At 58.7% G+C, this 19,578-nt stretch overlaps 1 protein-coding gene across 2 annotated transcripts; it reads right to left on the bottom strand.

Annotated features, from left to right (window-relative positions):
* Window positions 1-65: 65 nt before the first annotated feature.
* On the bottom strand, window positions 66-19,463 carry CLCN7 (chloride voltage-gated channel 7). 2 transcript variants are annotated; one of them, XM_050317638.1, is made up of 25 exons: window positions 19,277-19,463; window positions 12,328-12,399; window positions 11,648-11,719; window positions 11,342-11,407; window positions 10,688-10,820; window positions 10,226-10,335; window positions 9,573-9,653; window positions 9,154-9,216; window positions 8,404-8,487; window positions 8,158-8,251; window positions 7,691-7,755; window positions 7,120-7,236; window positions 6,890-6,944; window positions 6,314-6,374; window positions 5,625-5,763; window positions 5,292-5,385; window positions 3,874-4,043; window positions 3,492-3,543; window positions 3,064-3,191; window positions 2,809-2,894; window positions 2,209-2,341; window positions 2,039-2,098; window positions 1,489-1,665; window positions 1,305-1,385; window positions 66-1,187 (listed from the first exon to the last, which is right to left on the bottom strand). In XM_050317638.1, the coding sequence occupies exons 1-25, from the start codon at window positions 19,403-19,405 to the stop codon at window positions 1,101-1,103; spliced, it is 2,409 nt and encodes an 802-aa protein (XP_050173595.1). In that variant the 5' UTR covers window positions 19,406-19,463; the 3' UTR covers window positions 66-1,100. The 2 variants fall into 2 exon arrangements, with proteins under 2 accessions (XP_050173595.1, XP_050173596.1); XM_050317639.1 differs by having other exon boundaries at window positions 11,648-11,716; window positions 19,277-19,449.
* Window positions 19,464-19,578: the final 115 nt, after the last annotated feature.

Below are 19,578 nucleotides of genomic sequence, written 5' to 3' on the forward strand. Positions count from 1 at the left end.
GTGGCACCGAGCCTGGGCAGCGGCCCCAGGGGAAGAAGGGGAGCAAAAGACAGGCAGCACCACAATAAAAGTACAAACAGACTTTATTTCAGCACAGATCCCACAGTTGAAAGCCCCTCCAGACACCAGGTTGCCCTGCTCACCCAAGTGAGGAGGGGGCAATGCCAAGGAGAGGAAGAGGGATGAGGGGATGGAGATGCCAGAGCTGGAGCTTTCCCCATCACCCACAGGAGTGCAGGCTTTTGCTCCCTACCCCTGGCCGGATCCAGGGCTGGTGATGGAGTTTGGGTTGCCTGGCAGGGCCCAGACTGCTGGAAAGGGCCAGAACAAGGCCCAGGAGTGACTCTGGACACCAGTGTGGGAGGAGGGGAGAGGCAGCAGCAGTGGTGGCAGGAAGGGTAGGCTGTAGGACCAACATGGCCCCAGGGCAGGCAGCCCATCCCTGCCCCAAACCCCAGGATGTCTCTCCACTCATGGGTTGGGGTCAGAGTGGCTGAGGGAGCCAAGAAAGAGCCAGAGGCATCAGCTGCAGAACCATGGGAGCCCTTTTATTGCACAGCCAAGCAGGGCATGGCCCCCTCCTCTGGCCCAAGGGGCAAGGGAGGCAAGAACCTACCCCAGAGCTCAGCCTGACCCAGCCAGCACAGGGGTCAAAGGGAGCCTGGGGGCAGGAGGGAGCCCCATAATGTCCTCTCTGCTCCCACACAGAACCTGCAGCTCGGGCTAGGGCAGGGCTAGGTCCCAGACAGTCCAGGTTGGGTAGATGAAGCAACAGAGGCCATGGCAGAGGACTATGCCCAGCTCAGCAGGGCACTTCTGCTCCCTGTGGAACACTCCAGCCTTCACCCAACCCTCAGGGAGAGCCTATCCCAGGAACTAACGGAGCCAAGGGTGCATTTTGATCCCTCGGAGAAGCAGAGGAAGGGGTGGGGAGGCAGTAGACATAGGAAGGCAGCAACGGGCAGGAGAGCCAGGGCAGCATGGCCGTGCCAGTGCTCCAGGCACTGCCTGCACAGCCTGGCCCTGTCCTCTCCCCACCTCCTTCCAAAAGGGGCCCCAGCCCCGAGGGGCCAGGGCCTGTCTCTGCTGGCAGCACTGCATCACGTCTGTGCCAGCGACAGCTCCTCCAGGCCCTCCTTCCCCAGCCGGTACCTGGCGAGGTCCTTGCGGGTGACCATTCCCACCACCTGCCAGGGAAGGGACAGGGCATGGCCCGAGCTGGGCACACAGAGCCTAGGGACAAGGGCAGCATGTCCCTGTCTCCCTGAGGAGCTCAGGCTGCTGTGACACAGCGAGAGACTCACCTCGTTACGATTGTCCACGACCACCAAGTGCCGCAGCCCCAGCGCTCGGAAGAGCTTGAACACCCGTGGCAGAGATGCCTCCTGCAGGGCAGAGCAGGGCTGTGGGGCTGCAGCACCCCCAGCCAGCACCCACTGCCCTCCCAGGACCCCCAGGGTGCTGGGCAGAGGGGGTCCTGGCCATTACCTGGGGCACAGTGTAGGGAGAGGGGTTCATGAACTCGCTGAGGTCGATCATGCACTCGCGCTCGTCCTGGGAGACGTGGATGGACTGGATGGGGGGGAAGCGGGGGTAGGCATCCCGAAAATCCTTCAGCTTCAGCCGCCGCTGCACCAGGCTCAGGTTGGCCCTTTCCACAAACACCTTGGGAGGAAAGAAAGGGTTGAGGACCATCCTGCAGAGCTCACAAGGCACCAGGACAACACACAGGGCCGGGAGGGAAGAGGGCAGGAGCACAGGGTGGATGGACCATTTGCAGCAGCACAGGCCGTTTCCCACTCACTCAGGGTTTGTGAGGCCAGTGGGGTGCAGGACAATGCTGGAATAACTCCAGCAGGGCACGGCAGCCCCCACCATCTCCTGAGGTGAGAGACAGGAGATGCACTGAGGGAGATGACAAGGACCCTCTTCCTGCTCCTCCCAAGCAAGGCAGGACACAAGGGGCCTGAGGCACCAGTGGGACATGGGCAGCAGAGCTCAGACATGACTCAAACAGCCTCCACACAGCATCACCCACCTTGTGCTTGAGCAGGACGATGAGCTGGGAACGCAGAATCAGACCCCGCAGTCCGGCCACCTGCGACACAGCACCGTGCGTGAGATGGGCGGGGAAGGTGGGGGTCCCACACTGGCCCCTGTGGGGCCACCCCACAGCTGTGCCCCCTTCCCAAGTGGCACCCAGCCCACCTGTGTGGTGTCAGGGTTGCTCTCCACCACGGGGAAGCCGTTGTGGTTGGAGGAGGTGTCACTGAGGATGTCCACGACTGTGCCCACCCGCTCGATCCTCCGCAGGCAGGTGACAGGAGTGCTCATGACCTCCCTGCAGGGAAGGTTCCAGGTGAAACCCAGCCCCAGGGCACCACACATGGAATCATGGAATCACAGAATGGTTTGAGCTGCAAGGGACTTTAAAGCTCATTTCATTCCACTCCCTGCCGTGGGCAGGGACACCTTCCACTATCCCAAGTTGCTCCAAGCCCCGTCCAACCCGGCCTTGGACACTTCCAGGGCTGAGGCAGCCACAGTTTCTCTGGGCAAAGCTGTGCCACACCCTAAATATCCCCCCCCAACACACACTCAAAACTCAAAGCTGATGTCTCCTCTGTCCCCAAAACCTGACATGGAGAGGGGAAGGAATGCACTGCAGGCCACATCCCTGCCCTGCTGGAGAAGGAGCTGGGCTGATGGCACCAGGCTCCCAGGACCACCTCCATTCCCAGCTCAGGCCAACAGTGTGGTCCAAAAGTTGCTGTCACAGGAATGACAAGCACTCCCCATCCCACGTACCTGGCCGTGAGAGAGTGGGATGTCACCGGGGCCTCCCAGTGCAGGAAGGGGACACTCTGCAGCTGGATGTGCATGTCATAGAGCCCCTGCAATGAGAGCCAAGCCATCAGGAGAAGCCTGGTGAGATGCCAAGGGGCACATCCAGGCAGCAGCTCATCCCTCAGAGCGAGCACGTGCCTGTCCTGGCCCCCCACGGCCCCCCAGCACCACCAAACCTGACCCACAGCCACGTCCTGTGAGGACACCGGCCCTCACCTCCACGAAATAGTCTCCCACAATCTTTGCAGTCATCAGCACCAGCATGATGGGGAAGCCATAGGTGACGTTGCCCGTTGCCTCCATCATGATGACCGTGAGGCTCAGTGTCATCCGCACGATCCCACCTGCCAGAGGCACCCGGGGGGTTGGGGTTTAGGAGGGCAGGGAAACATGGGACAAGGGGACAGCAGAACACCTGAGGCCCCTGACTCCTGGTGATCCAGGACTGCCCACACAGCCAGGGGTGCCCTGGACAAGCCCAGCCCTCACTGGTGCCCCAGCACTGCCTGTGCTTGGCAGGGGCATTAAGAAGTTGACTGCCAGGCTGCGGCTTCAGCTGGGAAAGAAGCTGTGCCAAGGAAGCAGGGATTGCTTTTTCCCATGCCACCTTCACCCCAGACAAGACCATGCCTTGGGGAACTCACCCAGCTGTGCAGCAGCTCCCATCAGGGCGTACTTCCCAGGGTCAGCCCAGATCTGAGCACAGGAGAGAGAAGGAGACCAGTCACCTGCTGGCTCCAGGGCACTGAGACACTGAGCAGTGCCCTGGCCCTCAAACCCTCCTCTGAAGTGGGGAGAGGTGCATGAGGTTGCCTGCATGGCCCAGCTCCATCAGGGTTCCACCAGGATATGGGAAAGCCCAGACCCAGCTCATGAAGGCATCAAATGAGGAGCCAGCCCAATTCAGAGTCGTGCCAAGCTCTTGGCCAGCTCCTCTGCCTGCATGTGCCACCTGCCTAGCAGCCAGGGAGGAGGGCTGGGTGACACAGCTCACCCTCCCCAGCACCCCTTTACCCCAGGACTCACCGAGCCCTTGGTCAGGTAGGACAGGGAGATGCCGAAGAGCCTCCCCCAGGCCGCGCCGATCAGCAGCGAGGGGATGAACACCCCTGCGGACACCGTCAGGCCGTAGGTCCAGCAGGCCAGGAAGAAATACATCAGTGTGAACATGCCCAGAGTCATGGGGTTGTAGGAACCTGGGGTGGGGGACAGAATGGGGAGTCAGTGCTGGTCCTGCAGCCCAGGGAACCCTGGGATGGTCTGTGGCCACAGGAGGACTTCATGATGCACTCCCTGCAGTGAGAGCCCCCCTCTGCCCTGGCAGCACAAGCCTTTCAAACTGGCTCTTCAGGTTATTTCTGTCCCCTCCAGGGCCCCAACACCAGCTGGGGCCATGCCAAGCCCTCCCATCCCATTCCTCCATCTCTCGACCTGTGATGACCCATCCCCTCCCAGCCCCGAGGTTCCCAGCCGCCCGTGAGGCAGCTTGACAAACTTCAAAGCCCTGAGGGACCATCAGTGCTGGAGCACAAGGTCAGGAAGACAGAGGTCCCACTGCCAGCTTTGGGATCAACTCCACAGAGCAGGTCCTGCAAACCCCTCTCACCCTGCAGCTCCCACGGCTGCTCCCGCCAGTCCCACGCTGCCCCACAGAACGGGCTGTGCCATCACAGTGGAGGCCCTGCTGACCCCACAACTTGGCCAGCTGCTATTTTAGGATTGCTGAGCAGCTCAGTCTAGTTTAAACAAGTATTTTGCAACCCCTCCTTCACAGAGAAGTCAACAGACTGAAGCCTTGAGCCAGGGAGGGGCCAGCACTGCAGGGAGCAGCCCCAAGACTCAGGACGGTCATCTCTTGGCTTCAGGTGGCCAAGCTGCACCCTCTGGGCTGAGGATCTCTCTGCCCCCTGCCCACGTGCAGCTGGGCACAGAACTCAGAGCAGCAGGCAGAGGGCACACTGTAGTTACATCAGGTCTAAAGGAAATGGAGCTGGAACCTGGGAACCAAACTGCATTTCTCAAGCAAATCCAAACCCCAAGATCCACCTCCGCAACCTGCCCAGAAGGTAAAGTCATTCTGGGGCAAGAGGCCACACTAATTAAGAAAACAGTCAGGAATGTTTCCAGAATGGACTTCAGACAGCCAGAGAGGGTCAGACATGCTCCCAGGCAGCTCAGGAGCAACAGCCTGCAAACATGCATGAACAAAACCAGGGCCTTGTCCAGTCTCCTGAGGCCACAGCCCTTTGGCCAAGCTCCCAGGTGCCACCAGAAGTGGAATCCATCCCTGCTTCCACAGCTGCAGGAAAGGAGCAGGCACAGTGTTCTGGGAAGCCCTCGTGGGGCCATGCTGATCACTGTCTGCCTCATCCCAGGTCAGTCACCTTGCACAAACCAGTCCCTCCCTGCCCACATTCAAGGACCCCCTCGCCGGGCACGCAGACCTGGAGGGTCATGGAAGAGGTTGACGACGCTCTTCTCAGGTGTGTTGAAGAAGGCAGTGGCCATGGAGTTGTACTCGCCATCAGCACAGAAAAGCTGAAAAGGCAAGGTAAGAGAGTTAGAATTGGCTGCCCTGTGGCAGGGAGGGCTGCTCTGGACAGCGAGGACGCCTACACCACAACACCTACACCATCCCTGGGTCTCCAGCCCTGCCTGCAGTGGAGGGCATCACCTGCGAGGTCCAGGGCCCCAAAACCCAGCAGGGTCTTGTCTCCCTGCTCAGCCCAGGCTCAGGGTGCCCCCCACCATGGATGCTGTTCTCCTGCAGATCCTACCTGCAGGGGATACGCCACGGAGCTCCCCTGGATGGGCTGGCAATCTCTTGAGCAGTAAATCATGACAAACCCCACGGTGGCTGTCACTGCAGCCACCAGCATGGCCTCGACCACCTGGAGGCAGGGCCGGTGGATGTACCTGTGAGGGGGACAGAGGAGTGAGGGTGGCACCCAGGGGTGTGGGCAGGATCACCCCCAACCTGGCTTGGCACGTCACATCAGGCTTAGGGACAGACTCTGCTCCCTGCCCAGAGCCTGCCAGGCTGTCCTGGGGTTTGGAAAGCTGGTGACAGGTACTGGCTGTGCCAGGCTGGGCTCAGGTGGCTTTGTCAGCTCTCTCCATTCTCTGGTTCCTCTCGGAGCACACGACAGACAGGTCTGCACAATGTCTGCACCTCTCTGGGCCCTCCAGTCACTGGAGGGGAACACTTGGCAGGGTCAGAGCAGTGGTGGGATGCTGTGGGTCACAGCCTCAGCTGCGGGCAGTAAAAGGCATGTGGCATTTTCCAGGGCTGCTGTTGCTCATGTTAAGTGAGAAATTACAGCCTTTGCTCCAGCTGTAACCCCGGGACTGAGGGGCATGGGTGTTTGATCCTGCCCCAATCTTGCCCTGTTTCTGTGCTTTGAGAGAGCACAGAAGGCACCAACCAAGCCACACCAATCCCCTTCATCACCTCTTGAGTTCTCACCTGATCCGGAACATCGTCAACCAGTAATTGAGGGCATTGAACAGGGCCCCGAGGATCCCACCTGCACAAGAGGGAGGAAAAGCTCAGCATGCAGGGCCCAGGCTGCCCACAACACAGGGAACCTGGGGAGGTCATCAACAACCCACCCAGCACAACCAGCAACCCTGGCACACACGGACACTGCCCCTGCAGACAGCCAGGACCTGCCACCAAGAGGAGCCTGGCAGCAGCAGCAGGCTGGCTGGAGACCAGTGTCACAGCACTGGCACCAGGCAGGTGAGGGACAGGCCAACTCCATGGGGATAAGGGCAGCTCACATGACAGCAAGGGGCTGCTCACAACTGCAGTGCACTCACCCTGCTCAACATGGGTTAAAGGGGCTGGACTTCCTACCAGGTTTGGGCCAGAATCCAGCTCTCACCCCACAAGCATCTTCTACTCCAGAATTTAATGGATTCCCCATTCTCCCCCATTCCTCTCCATCCAGGAAACTGGATGCCAAAGCTTTTTAGACCCAGACAGAGAACAGAGGAAATTACTCAGACTAATCAAATTGAAACAGCAGCACTGTCTTACCAACCACTCCCATAAAGATGAAGATAGGAATTTCCTGGATCGTGTATCCCATTTTCTGCAAACAAGAAAGAAATGGGTTTCAGATCTCCTGGCCCATCTGCAGCCCCACAGCCAGTGGGGCTTCCAACTGCTGGGACAGCACAAGTCTGTGCCAGCAAGAGGCTTCCAGAGCTGCCCCAAAGTCTCTCTGGACACCCCACAGCACTACACAGGGAACACCTGTGCCGTACCTCGCTATCAAACCTGCCGAAGTTGATGAGCCCAGGGCTGGAGAGATCCCAGGCATTGCCGTGGTAAACACTCAGGACAGAGTTCAGGGTGAATGTGGAGATCATGGAGGCAAAGAACTGGGGGGAGATGCAGCCCAGAGTCACTGCCAGATGCCCCCAGCCCTGCTCCCTCACCACGTGCCCCCAAACCGCCCCAAACCACCCCCCCAAGGCCCTTGGGTAGGGCTCAGTGCCCACGGTGTGGTGGGGACAAGAGGCCACATTCCCTATGGCAGCACTTTGGGCAGCTGACCAGGGGTTCACTCCTTTTGCCTCTCCGTTGCCCTGGGGCACAGCCCAAGGCAGCTCCCTTGGAAAGGAGTTGGCAGCAAGATGGAGCTCAGACAGGTCTAAATTCAGCCCCTGAGGACCAGGACACAGAAGGGGAGCTGGGATGCTGTTCCCTGGCATGTGTGGCACACGGCTGCCTGGTTGGGTCAGAGATGTGAGGAGGCCTGGGACTGCAGGGCACTGGGAAAAGGCAACGCCTCACCCCAGAGCCAGCAGTCCTCCATTGCTTCCCAGCACTTACGATTCGCCAAGTCAGGAACTGGTTCCAAAAGGAAGCTCCTTCCTCCAAGCTGAACAGGACACCCCCTGCAAGTACAGGACACACCACCTTCACAAGGGGCACACGCCACCCTTGGCTCAGAGCACCAGCCAAGGCACCCAAATTCACCCCATCCCATGTGTCCCACACCACCCAAGACCTCCCAGGCTCCAGCAAAGGCTCAGGCAAGCCCACCAAGCCATCAGAGATGTACTGATGGCAGTGAAACCCCCCACTGCCTTCCTCCATCCCAGGGAGGCAACATTTGGGATCCAAGACCCCCTTCTCTCTGCCCAAGACCTGCATGGCACGGCAGGGAAACTTGGAGTGGGGTCAGACACTTCACACAAGGGCTCCTGCAGTGCCCTGTGCAGATCCTGGCAGCTGTCTCCAAGCAAGTGGGAGCAACATCCTGAGGAAATCCAGTGCCAGGGAGCCAAGATACACACCCACAGGGGCACCAAAGGCAGCTGAGACACCAGCAGCAGCTCCAGCTGAGACAAAGTCCCTCTTTTCCGTGTCTCTGCGGAAGTACTCGAAGATCTGAAACACCAGAGCAAAGGCAGGTTTAGGGCTGGGCACAGGGATGAGTTCAGGGGAGACACAGGGAAAGCCACCAGGATGACCCCAAGGAACTTTGTGGTCTGGCACAGGAGGGGCACCTGCAGCACAGCCCCTCAGACCCCAACACCAACCTTGAAGTCTCGCTTTAGAGACGTGGATCTTCCCTGGGAGATCCCAGCAGCAATCACAGCTCCGGAGTGAATCATGGGTCCTTCCTATGGGCCAGAGGGCAGAGTCAAACGGGAGAAGGAAGAACAGGGATGGTTGGATGTTGCTTACCAGCTGGCAGTCCTGAAGCTGGGTGGGAAGATTTCCTTCGGGGAAATACAGACCTTGATATTTTCCCCCTTCCCAGCCTTGGAAGTGTCCAAGGCCAGGTTAGGCAGGGCTCTGAGCAACCTGGTCTAGTGGAAGGTGTCCCTGCCTATGGCAGGGGGGTGGAATGAGATGAGCTGTAAGGTCTCTTCCAACCCAAACCATTCCATGATTCTATGAAATCCTTATTCTAGCAAATGGTTCCCATGGCCACCTCTTGTGAGCTGAGGAGATACATTTCCCTTGTCTGCCTTAGATCCCAGCAAGCCAGAATGGTCCTAATGAAGCACCCAAGTCTGCTCCATCTAATATTTGCAGGGACAACCACCAATGGACACGGGCTGCTCCTCTCCCACCCTCAGCTGAGCCACACACAGCCCCAGGGGCTCCCCAAGCCTGGCCACACCGGTCACCTTGGCCAGCAGACACCAGGGAATACACTGGGAATTATTACAGGGCCCCCAGAGCCCTGTGTCCAGCACAGTGACAGGGACAGGCTGTGACACACGTGCCAGCAGTGGGTACCACCATGGCAGCAGTACCAGAGAGGGCTTTGTGCACATCACCTTCCCAACGGCCAGGCCGCCGACCACCGAGAGGATGACCCCGCAGACTTTGATCACCAGGGTCTGCAAAACAGAGACAGGCACAGCTCATCACAGGGGTGGCACGAGGAACACAACCCCAGCAGCCACGGGGGACGCAGACCCAGCCAACCCTGGGGCAGGAGCCAGCGACCCGGGGGAACTTGCGATTCTCAGCCCCCCGTTGTGGCAACGAGGTTGGTGAATTTTCTTCTTGGCCAGAGCAAAAAATTACCCAGAGCTGCTGATCCCAGAGCAGGAGGTTTAACCCTTGGCACTGGGGGGGGACAGTCACAGAGCTGGGAGCTCATGCCATGCTCCTCCTCTGCCACAACCTGGGCAGGGACCACCCCATGAGGACACAACATGCCTGGGCCATCCCATCACCTCCCGCTTCCTACCTTGAGGCGGACAACGTGTGGAATCTTCACCCCGTTGAGATAGCACTTGATCTGGGGAATGCCACTGCCAGCTGCCACGGGCTGCAGGGAGAGCGTGAGTGGCTGTCCCACACAGGATGGGGACACACTGGCCACCTCACCCTGTCTCTCAGCACAGGGTGCACCCAGCACACCCTCAGGGAGGCTCTGAGATGAGATCAAAGTTTATCTACATGCTCAGGGTGGCCAGGGAGAACAAGGGCAAAGCCACAAGGAAGACACTACGGATTAGAGTGGTCCATAGGGAGTCACAGCCTCCATCTTGTCCTCCAGAGTGTGACCCTGAGGCACCCAGACAGGCTGGTCTCTGTCAGGGTTCATGTACATCCAACAAGGAGAGGTTGAGCCAGGGCCAAGGAGTGGGAGAGCTGCACCCACACCCAAGGCTGGAGCACACTCTCTGCCCCAGGCTGCCAGGAAAGGGCAGCACGTCCCAGCAGTCTGACAGCCCCAGGGGAACTCCACAGCACAGCCAGAGCCAACACCGAGGAGCTGGGGCTACCAGGAGCCAATCTGGCAGAAACACATTTGCTGTTACATAAATTTGCACGTTTTCTGGAGACATGATCCTGCTTCACCCATTTAAAGAACCCAGAGCAGTTCCAAACTCTTACCTCTATGAAAGCAACGATCACGGAGCCCACCATCACCACACTGGCATTCAGGGTGGCCCAGAGCAACAGGGAGAAAGACAGGCCCCCCTTGGCTGTGAACTTGTCAATGTCTGGGGCAGCAGCTCAAGGAAAGACCAGCAACACTTGGGTACCATCCCTCCCACGACAGAATGGTTTGGGTTGCAAGGGACCTTAAAGATCATCTAGTTCCAACCCCCTGCCATGGGCAGGGATGCCACTCACTAGAGCAGGTTGCTCAGGGCCCCTGTGCACTTAGGGAGGAACCTCCTCTGCTAGGGCAGTGCCCAGCCACAGCTCAGCCCGGCAGCACCTCGGGCAGCAGGGTCTGTGCCACCAAGCCCAGTCGGGGAAGCGCTGCCCTCTTCCCTCCCAGCACCCCTCTCACAGCTTCCAGGAGCAGAGATCCTGCAGCTCCCAGCTGCCACTGCTCCATGAGGATACTGTCCTTCACCACCCTGTACTTGAGCCCAGCCAGGTTCTCCACCACGATGTCGATGAAGCAGGCGACGAGGCCGGTGAGGATCCCGATCATGGCGCAGATCACCCAGCGCTTGATCTCCACTGTCCGGAACGCCTGAGGGGCACACAGCAGTCACACCCTGCCACCATCCAGCCCAGCCCCTGTCAGCTTTCAGGAGACCCCAACCCACCCCAACACAGCCCCAAGGCTGGGCAGCTCAGAGGAGAGCCAGGGAGCACTGATGCTGGCTGACCCAACTTACTTATTTTACTTATTTTAAGCCACTGCTCTTGGCCCTCTGTGGCATCCCTAAGGTGCTTTTCCAGCTTGCCTGCCTCTGTTAGGCCACTCCTGTGGGGATTCTTGCTGCCCCCAGGGCAGATGCTTCACATGACTCCAGAAGTCCCTAGGCCCAGGGACCTGCCCCATGACACCATATGGACCCAGATTAGCTCCTGTTCCAACTACCCCATGCTGGGCTCTTGCTCCTGAGATTTTATGGCTCATCAGAAGCTGGTCAGCATCTGTAAACCCATCCCAGCTCACACACTGCTTTGAGCACAGCCTCCCCTGGCACGGAGAAGCAGCTCCCATGGGCTGGGGAGAGCAGGCAGCTGGGTCACAGCAAGACTCACCGCATGGTTTATCCTCCTCTCCTCCTCCAGGAAGAGCTGGTTTTCACTGTTGTCATAGTCCAAGCTCTAGTTCAGAAAAGGGAGATGCTGTTACCATCTAGTGCAGGGGAGGAGACCCCCACGCAGGGGAGCGCTGCCCTCAGCCCCTCACACTGCTCCTCCACACCCCTGTATCATTTTCCTCCCTCAATTCTACTCCTCCCCCACTGAAACCCCGCTAAGTGGGCAGCCAAGAGCCCTTGCCCCTAATACCTCACCTGCTGCATCCCAGAGGGCAGAGCAGAGACAGGGGAGATGGGCACTCACCTCGTACTTGAGCGACAGGAGCTTCTCATTGTGGGAGATCTCATTGGGACGCTGCCGAGGGAGCTCTGTCTGCTGCGGGACGTGATCCACACGTTAGGACGGTGAGGGCTGAGTCCAACCCTCCCCTGTGCTGGTTTAACTTGTTTTTATGCTCAGGGAGGACTGTAGGTGCAAGCTGGCTGGCAGGCCGGGATCTGGGATGATTTCCCACCAGTTAAATGCAGCTGGACCAGCTGTCAGGTGTGCATCCCCACCCAGCACCTTTCCACCCCTGGCAGGATGTCTCCCCAGGAGCAGGTGGAGGGTTTGCCCAGCCATGTTGACCGAGCACTGCCTCTGAGCAGCTCCGTGTTCTGGAGGAGGGCAACCTTTCACCTCGGCAGGAAATTCCTTTGGCCAAAGGCAAGGAGTTATTTCAAGCATATCCACGTTTTTGGGCAGAAATCAAATTCTCTTTCCCAAACGCCTTTGACCATGCAAGCTGTTCCCAGCTCCAAATTAAAGCATTTACTGGGGATGCCAGAATGGCCCCTGGGGCAGCAGCCATGAAGGTCACCCAGCCCAGGAAGAAGCACTGGAGTCTTCATGGAACAAGCAGGATGTGAGGGGGAACAACAGCAGCTGTCAGTGGAAGAAGGGAAGGTGTCTCAGTAAGAGCAGAACCTCCCTGTGCCACTCACCAGCTCATGGATGTCCTCGTTGAGGTCCACATTGCTCAGCTGCCCGATGCGCAGGAAGGAGGAAGGAGTGAGCTGAGGACAGGAGGGAAAATGAGGTCAATTCCTGAATGAACTGCAAGTCTCAGCAGGAGGAAGGAGCAGGCATGCAAGATGCTCCTGCTCTGCCTCCCGCACTCAGCTCTGCCTGTCTGCCCACCATCAAGAGCCCCCCAAAACACAGCACCCCGCTCTCAGAGCACACACCGAGGAGATGGGACCCACCATCCCCAAGGGAACCAGAGCCAGCAGCAGCCTGCTGGGATTTGGGAGAGCTGCTCCAACCTGTCAGCTGGCAGAGCCAGCTCACCTGGGGAAGGTGCCAGCCAGGAGCAGCTTATGCAGGGCTGGCCAGCACAAGCCTCCAGCCACAGAGCGCAGTGCCCAGCGACACGTTCCACGCTGCCCTGGGGCTGGGGAGGGACAGAGCCCCTGGACAAAGCACCACCTCCACAGCCAAAAGCCCAGCCAGAAGTGAGGGATGGCTGAGGGCACATCTGGCTCTGCCATCTGCTCCACAGCAGCGATTCTCAGCCAGGCAGATGAGCACGTCGGCGTGTTTGTCACCCTTGGAGCAGCCGGGAGTGGAGTGACAGCCACGCTGGCTGCCAGCCAGCAGACACCAGAGCAAGTGGGCACAGCCTTGGGGGCATCAGTGCCTCCCTGAGCCGGCCCCAGTGTGATGCTGGGAAGAGGATTATTTGCATCTCCCTCTGAGGAGCAGGTTCTGCTTTCGCTGGTGAGCACTCGGGCTCATTACTGGCAGTGCAGTTGCATAACACAGGAGTTTTTGGACTATATGAGGCAACTCTGTCTCCTGGTCGAGACAGGCAGGGGCTCAGGCTGCAGCTGGGCCAGCCCCCAGCTGGGCAGTGCCGGGAGGGCACCTGGAGGGAGCAGGCAGCTGCCGTCCCTGCTCGCTGTGAAACACAGGGATGCACAGGGGTATGAGCAGCACCGTCACTGAGCACAGCCCAAACACCATCCCACAGCACTAAGATGTTCCCCTCCAGAGCCTCACACCTCCCCAGCTGCCAGGGTAAAGGACTGCAAGAATGGCAAGCGACAGCGGGGCCCTGGCATGTCGGTCCCTCCCTGCTGGCAGGTCCCAAACCGAGCCCCCGCTGCTTTAATCCCCACGGATCCCGTCTGGAACGTGCAGGCCAGAGCAGTTGGGAGCCATGCATGTCACTGCAGATGAAGAATATCCCTTTGTGTTTGCAGCCTGACCTATTTTCCCATTTCTCTGTCTGCTCCACATTCTCATTCACTCCCTGACCTGCAGATGGGTTCTGCTCCAGCTTCTCAAACCCTCTTTGGTGCCCTTTAGTCCCAGCAGCCCGAGCCCAAAGTGCTCCATGGAGCTGTTTTCAGGCACTGGTTTGGCAAGATCAGCCTGTGCTTTGGTTCTGGTCTGTGATGGCTCCACAATCCCTGTGGAAAGGATCCAGGTGGACCCTTTTGCTGGCTGTCACAGCAGACCACAGTGGACTCCTGCAAGCTGGGCACACACAGAGCTGTCACCTCCCTGGACGGGAACTTGGGCAGAGTCACGAGTTGGAGGCAGGAATTGCCTGTTTCAGTGCCCAGCTGTTCTGGTGGCAGGCAGAGGTTCCAGCTAGGCCCTCATCATCCTGAGGAGAGGGGAAGGCCATGGTCCTCACCCTGAAGCCTGGGAGGGACAAAGCTGAGACCTCACAAAGAAAACCACCTTCACCTGGCTTCAGGAAGCACAAAGATTTAGGGCTCCTGTGAGATGCCACGTGCCCAGGGCAAGATCAAGGCAATGAGATGGAAAAGGTCACTCACACCATGTCCCCTCCTCAGGCCTGGGCTCAGACCTCGGACAGGACCAGCCCTTCAGGGAAAATTCTCCTTCTGTTAGCTACAAAGTTCCATGGAAAAACCAAATGTGGGTGAACCAGTGACACCACAGCACATCCCCCACTTCCCAGTGGAGCGAGCAGCCAGGGCACAGCAGCTCAGCTCCCAGTGGGTCAAGCACCAGCAGGACCCAGATGAAAGGAAAGGAGCAGCAGCTGAACCTGCAGCTGAGCTTTGTTAGACAAGCAGTGTATTTTTAACATGCCCCACCCACCAAGCCTTGGCATCCCCCTGGCTCCTCCGAGCAGAGGGCTGGCTCTTGTCTCACCCGCCACAGGAATCACATGCCAGGAGGGCAGGAAAAGGCTACTTCCATCAGCACTCAGTTCTGGTAAGAGGAAAAGGAAGGATTCAGGTAGCCAGGAGCCAAGACAGAAGGTTATTTGTGCACAGCTCAAAGATTCACCAAGCAGTGCCCTCCTTGGGATGTTTTCAAACTCGGGCCAAGGCAGCTGCTGATCCTGGGTACGTGTGATGTTGGCGTGACCATGGCACACAGAGATATCTCCACATAACAAAATGCACTGCTGCCAAAAACCAGAAAACATGGATGGGTTAACAGCTCTCCTGTCCCAGGAGAGGCCCTGGGATCAGCTGAGCCTGACTCCAACAGCAGCACATGAGATGGCACCCAGCCCTCGGCACTTGCCCCATTTGGGTGGTGAAGTTAATTCTTCACCCACTTTGAGCTCTGCAAAGAGGTACCTGGAGCCTTGAACTGAACCAAAGCTGCTTAACATGTGTTAGTGGGGCAGTAGGAACACTGGCAGGCAGGGCTGCTCCTCAGAGGGACCTCACTAGGCTGCAAGGAAGCCCCCAAAGTTCAAATACAAAGCCCTGCACCTGGGATGGATGAGCTCCAGTGGCCAGAAAGCAGCTTTGCTGAAAAAATCTTGCAGCAACCTGGTGGGCGAGTGGAGCAGTGGCACAAATCTGCAGTGGAGATGGTCAAACACCTCCTGTGTGGTGCAAGATCACAGCCAGAAGGTCTGGGGAAGGGATCCCACGGCTCCACCTGGCACCTGCAGTAGCACACCTGGGAGCTGGTGTTCACACTGGGGTCCCCAGGAAAGAAAGGCACAGAGTCACAGGAGTCCAGCAAGACAGTCAGGGGCTGGAGCATGTGCTAAGACATACAAGGAGAAGCTGGTGCCTCTCCTTGGGGAGGAGATCCTTATGCCAACTCAAGACACCCAACAAGAGGTTACAGAGAGGACAGAGCCAGACTTTCCTCGAAGTTTTGCACTGATGGGACAAGAAGCAGGGGATAAGCTGCAGTAAAAGAACTTCTGCCTTAGTTATTAGAGCCAAAGGTTCACCCTGTGGGTGGTGACACCCTGAACATGGGGCCAAAGAGGGGGCAAAGTAGATACCCAAATCTCCACTGGATGTGGCCCTGAATGACTTAGCTGGTCTAAGGGATCTGCTCTTAGCAGGGGCTGGGCTAGAGACTTTCTGGGGTCCCTTTTCCCTTCATCATGCTGGCTGTTCCCTGCAGGACATCCCCCACCCCCAGGGGCCCAGCATGAGGACCCCCCTACACTGCCCCTTATCACCACCCCGTGCTCAGTAACGAACTGCAAGCACGTGACTCTGTTACCGATGAGATAAAGCACAGCACAGACCACAGCAGGAGCCCACAGCTGTATTACAGAAACTGTGGGAGGGAAGCAAGAGGATTTCCAGCCCCCAGGGCCCTCTTGGCCCTGGCACACTCTGCCAAGAAGCCCCTGATACCAGCCTGGGTGCAAAGACAGCTCCAGGCTGTCATCAGGTCCCTGTCACAGGAAACCCCGTCACTGGTTATGGCAGCGAATGGGGGATGAGCTGAAAGACTTTTGAAATCCCCCTCCTCTGACACACAACCACAGCTGAGACAGGCTCCCAGACAACTCAGCATCATCCCCAAAACGCTCCAGGGCAGGAGAGAACAGGCTCATAACAGGGGAGAGGGGCTCACCTCCAGGCCTGTAATGGGGGAGAAAGCATCAGGACTCTCCTCGAGGTGTCACCACTCAGCTACAGTTTTGGTTCCAGACTGCCACTCCAGGGCACAGCTGCTCCTTGACCCTCACCTGCACGAGGCTGGGAGATGCCATTATTGCCCTGGCCTTCCTCCAGGCACCCTGTCCCACATGTCCCCTCTGCAGAGGAGCAGTGCAAGGAAAAAGCGCTGCCACAGTCCCTGACGGTGCGAGCACCCAGCAGAACACTTCCTAAAACTCCTCTGTCCTGCTACCACCTGAAGGCAGTGGCTCTCCAGGGTCCCAACAGCAGGGACAAGCAGCCTCTCTGCTGGTACCCTGGGGTGTAGTATCTGCAGCCCACCTGCCAGGAATCAGGGCTCACCCAGCAGAATTCTCTTTTTCCCCTCCTCCCACCGAGTTTTTTTGATCGCAGCCCAGCCACTAAGGCTGCATTTTGCATCCTGTTACTTGAGAGTAACGAGGCCAACAACACCCAGAGATGCAGAATAAACACACCAGGATTAAGAAGGACGAGCTGCTCAGCAGCAGCAGCCTATTCCAGGCACCCTCTGGTGCAGGAGCATTGTACCAACCCCAATGTCAAGGCATTTCAGCACAAATGTCTTTGATGGTAGTGAAGAAGAAGAGTTCTTTGTCAAAAAAGGCCTAACGACAGAAATTGGCTGCTCTTACTAAAATTGTCCATCCATTTTCCAGCCTGAGAACTGACACAAATGGCTTGAGAACACAGGTAAAAGGACAGCCCACAGCAGGAGTGATGCTCAGATGTATAGGCAGACTCTCAGTTCTTGAGATGCTCAAGGGACTGGAAAGTCCTGGTGAGAGGACGAAGGCTTAGTCAGGTCTGAAACAGCGCTCAACTGACCCCAAAACCAGAGATGACCTCAAGCACAGCCCTGTAGCATCCCCTCCACGGTCACAAGTGTGTTTATCCACCCCCTCCTCACCTCCTGCCCTCAAGCAGGTCTCTCTCAGCTGTTCAGCTGGGGAGCTGCAGCCCCATGTTTCCTTTGGCTGCCTTAAGATCACTTTCATTTTCATTAAACAAGCACATGAGAAAGGGAAGAAGCTCCACCGGGGACATTTTACTGTGTTACCACAACCCACGTTTTCGTCTCCCTAAGCAGCTCCAGCCTCTCTTTGTTCCTCTGCCAAGGCTGTCCTGCCCTCCCACTTCAATCCATGACTCCACGGCATCTGGGGCAAAGGGAGAAGCAGCTGCCCTGCGCTGAAATGTAACCCCCAGTGCTATGGTGACAACCCAGCCAGGCCAGTGCCACTGCCAGGCACAGCTCTGGCCAGGGATTCCCTCTCCTCCTTTGCCAAGGAAAACGCCAAGCGGTGCCTTGTCAGCAGCTGGGACCTGAGCTGCCTGTGCTGTGCAGGGACACAGTGACGACAAATCACATTGTCCAGGCTGAGTCTCCACCTCCAGCTGCCCCTGCTGCAGAAGGGCTGAGGCATTTCTTCCAAGCCAACAGAGAAACTTTTTCCTAACTGACCTGCAGCCACGGGATCTGGTTAATCCCTGTTCTAACACCCTGCAGACCCGCAGGATTCCACACATGCTGTGAATACACGGGGCCTGTTGTGCTGCCCAGGAGGATTACTTTTATTTTCTCCCCAGAACAGCTGCCATGGCACAGGTGTCTCCTTCCAGACTCCATTCCCCACTCCCACAGCACTCCACGAGGCTCTTCCAGCTTAACGAGCCCTGAATTTCCCTCTAATTAGCTGGCTGTTCTGACTTGCCCAGGAGCAGGGCAGCACGGAATCGTGCTGCACGAGACATCCCTGCCAACAGCTGCCAAAAGCTGGCACTGCTCCTCCCTATCCCAGCTCAAGTCTCCCAGAGAACCTCATGGAAAATCCAAGGACGTCACCCCGAGACAGTCCCCCTCACACCTGGTGTGGACACAGAAGTGCTCCCTGGACCCAGCCTGACATCCCACCCACATCACAGCCCAGCCCAGCCTGCCCAGCCTCAGCTTTGCTCTGCAGCACGTGCCAAGTGCCTCGCTGTTCTTCACTGATGGCGTGTGGAGGGGAGACTGCCAGGCAGGCAGCCCGAGGGGGTACACAGGAGAGAAGTTCTCCTCGCCTAATTACCCAAAATTAATTTGCCTGAAAGTCCAGGCCCATTCTGGACTTGCTTTTTGCTCGTGTAGCCCCACCAATCCTGCACGATGCCCTCCACACCAGTGTCAGATGCTCCTGTGTATTGGGCTCAGCCTGTTGATCTGGGCAGCAGCACGTCAGGCAAGGGGCTCTCACAGAACGATGCTTCTGGCAGAAATAAATTTAGCAGAGATGAATTTTACGTGGGCAGATAGAGATAGGACAAGGGAGAGTGTCTTTAAAGTAAAAGATGAGAGATTTAGATTGCATACTGTGGAAAAATTCTTCCCTGTGAGGGTGGGGAGGCCCTGGCACAGGCTGCCCTGAGAAGCTGTGATGCCCCAGCCCTGGAAGTGTCCAAGGGCAGGTTGGGCAGGGCTTGGAACAACCTGGGCTGGTGGAAGGTGTCCCTGCCCATGGCAGGGGTGGAATAAGATGGTCTTTTAAGGTCCCTTCCAGCCCAATCCAAGCTGTGATTCCATGAATGACGAGAGCAGCCCCAGCGGGCAGGAGCAGGGTCCTGCTGTCAGGGATCACCTCCCGGCAGAGGAGGGGGCAGAGCCGGCCCTGCAGAGCCGGGGGGGTCCCGATCCGTCCCCGCCGTGTGCGGCCCCCCCGTGCCGGGCCCTGCTCGCCCCTGCCTCGGTGCCGCGCTCAGTTTTCCTCCCGCGAGTGCCCCGAGCGCCCCGGCCGTGGCTCCCTCCCCGCCAGGCTCCGCTGTCCCTCCCTGGGGGAGCCCCCGCCGCCCCCGGGGCTGCTCGGGCAGCCGAGCCCCGACACGCCCACCCAGCCCGGGAGCGACGAACACGGTTAAACCCCACCGAGGACGGAGTGGGGCGCGGACACGACCCCGACCCGCGGCCCCAGTCGCCGCGCGGGACGGCACAGACCCCGCCACCCCCGCTCCCGGTGGCGGTACCCACCTGCCGGGCGCCGCCCGCCGCCCCGGGGCCGGTGCCGTTGAGCAGCGGGGTGGTCTCTCCCGCACGCCCGTCCTCGTCGTCGTCGCGGTCGCGGCCGGACCAGGACACCTTCTTGGCGACGTTGGCCATGCGGGGCGGCGGCGGCGGCTCCCGCACCGGCCCCGGCCCTGCCCCGCCGCCCGCTCATGTGACCGCCGCCGCCACGTGACCGCCGCGCCGGCCGGGGCGCCCCGGGGCACCATGGGAGTTGTAGTCCCTCCGCCCCCTTTCCCCCCGCCCGGCCCTCCCTCGGGGAAGGGGGC

Source organism: Myiozetetes cayanensis, unplaced genomic scaffold (assembly GCF_022539395.1).
Source record: "Myiozetetes cayanensis isolate MyiCay16 unplaced genomic scaffold, myiCay2020 scf20-37, whole genome shotgun sequence".
In the NCBI taxonomy this organism is placed as follows: domain Eukaryota; kingdom Metazoa; phylum Chordata; class Aves; order Passeriformes; family Tyrannidae; genus Myiozetetes; species Myiozetetes cayanensis.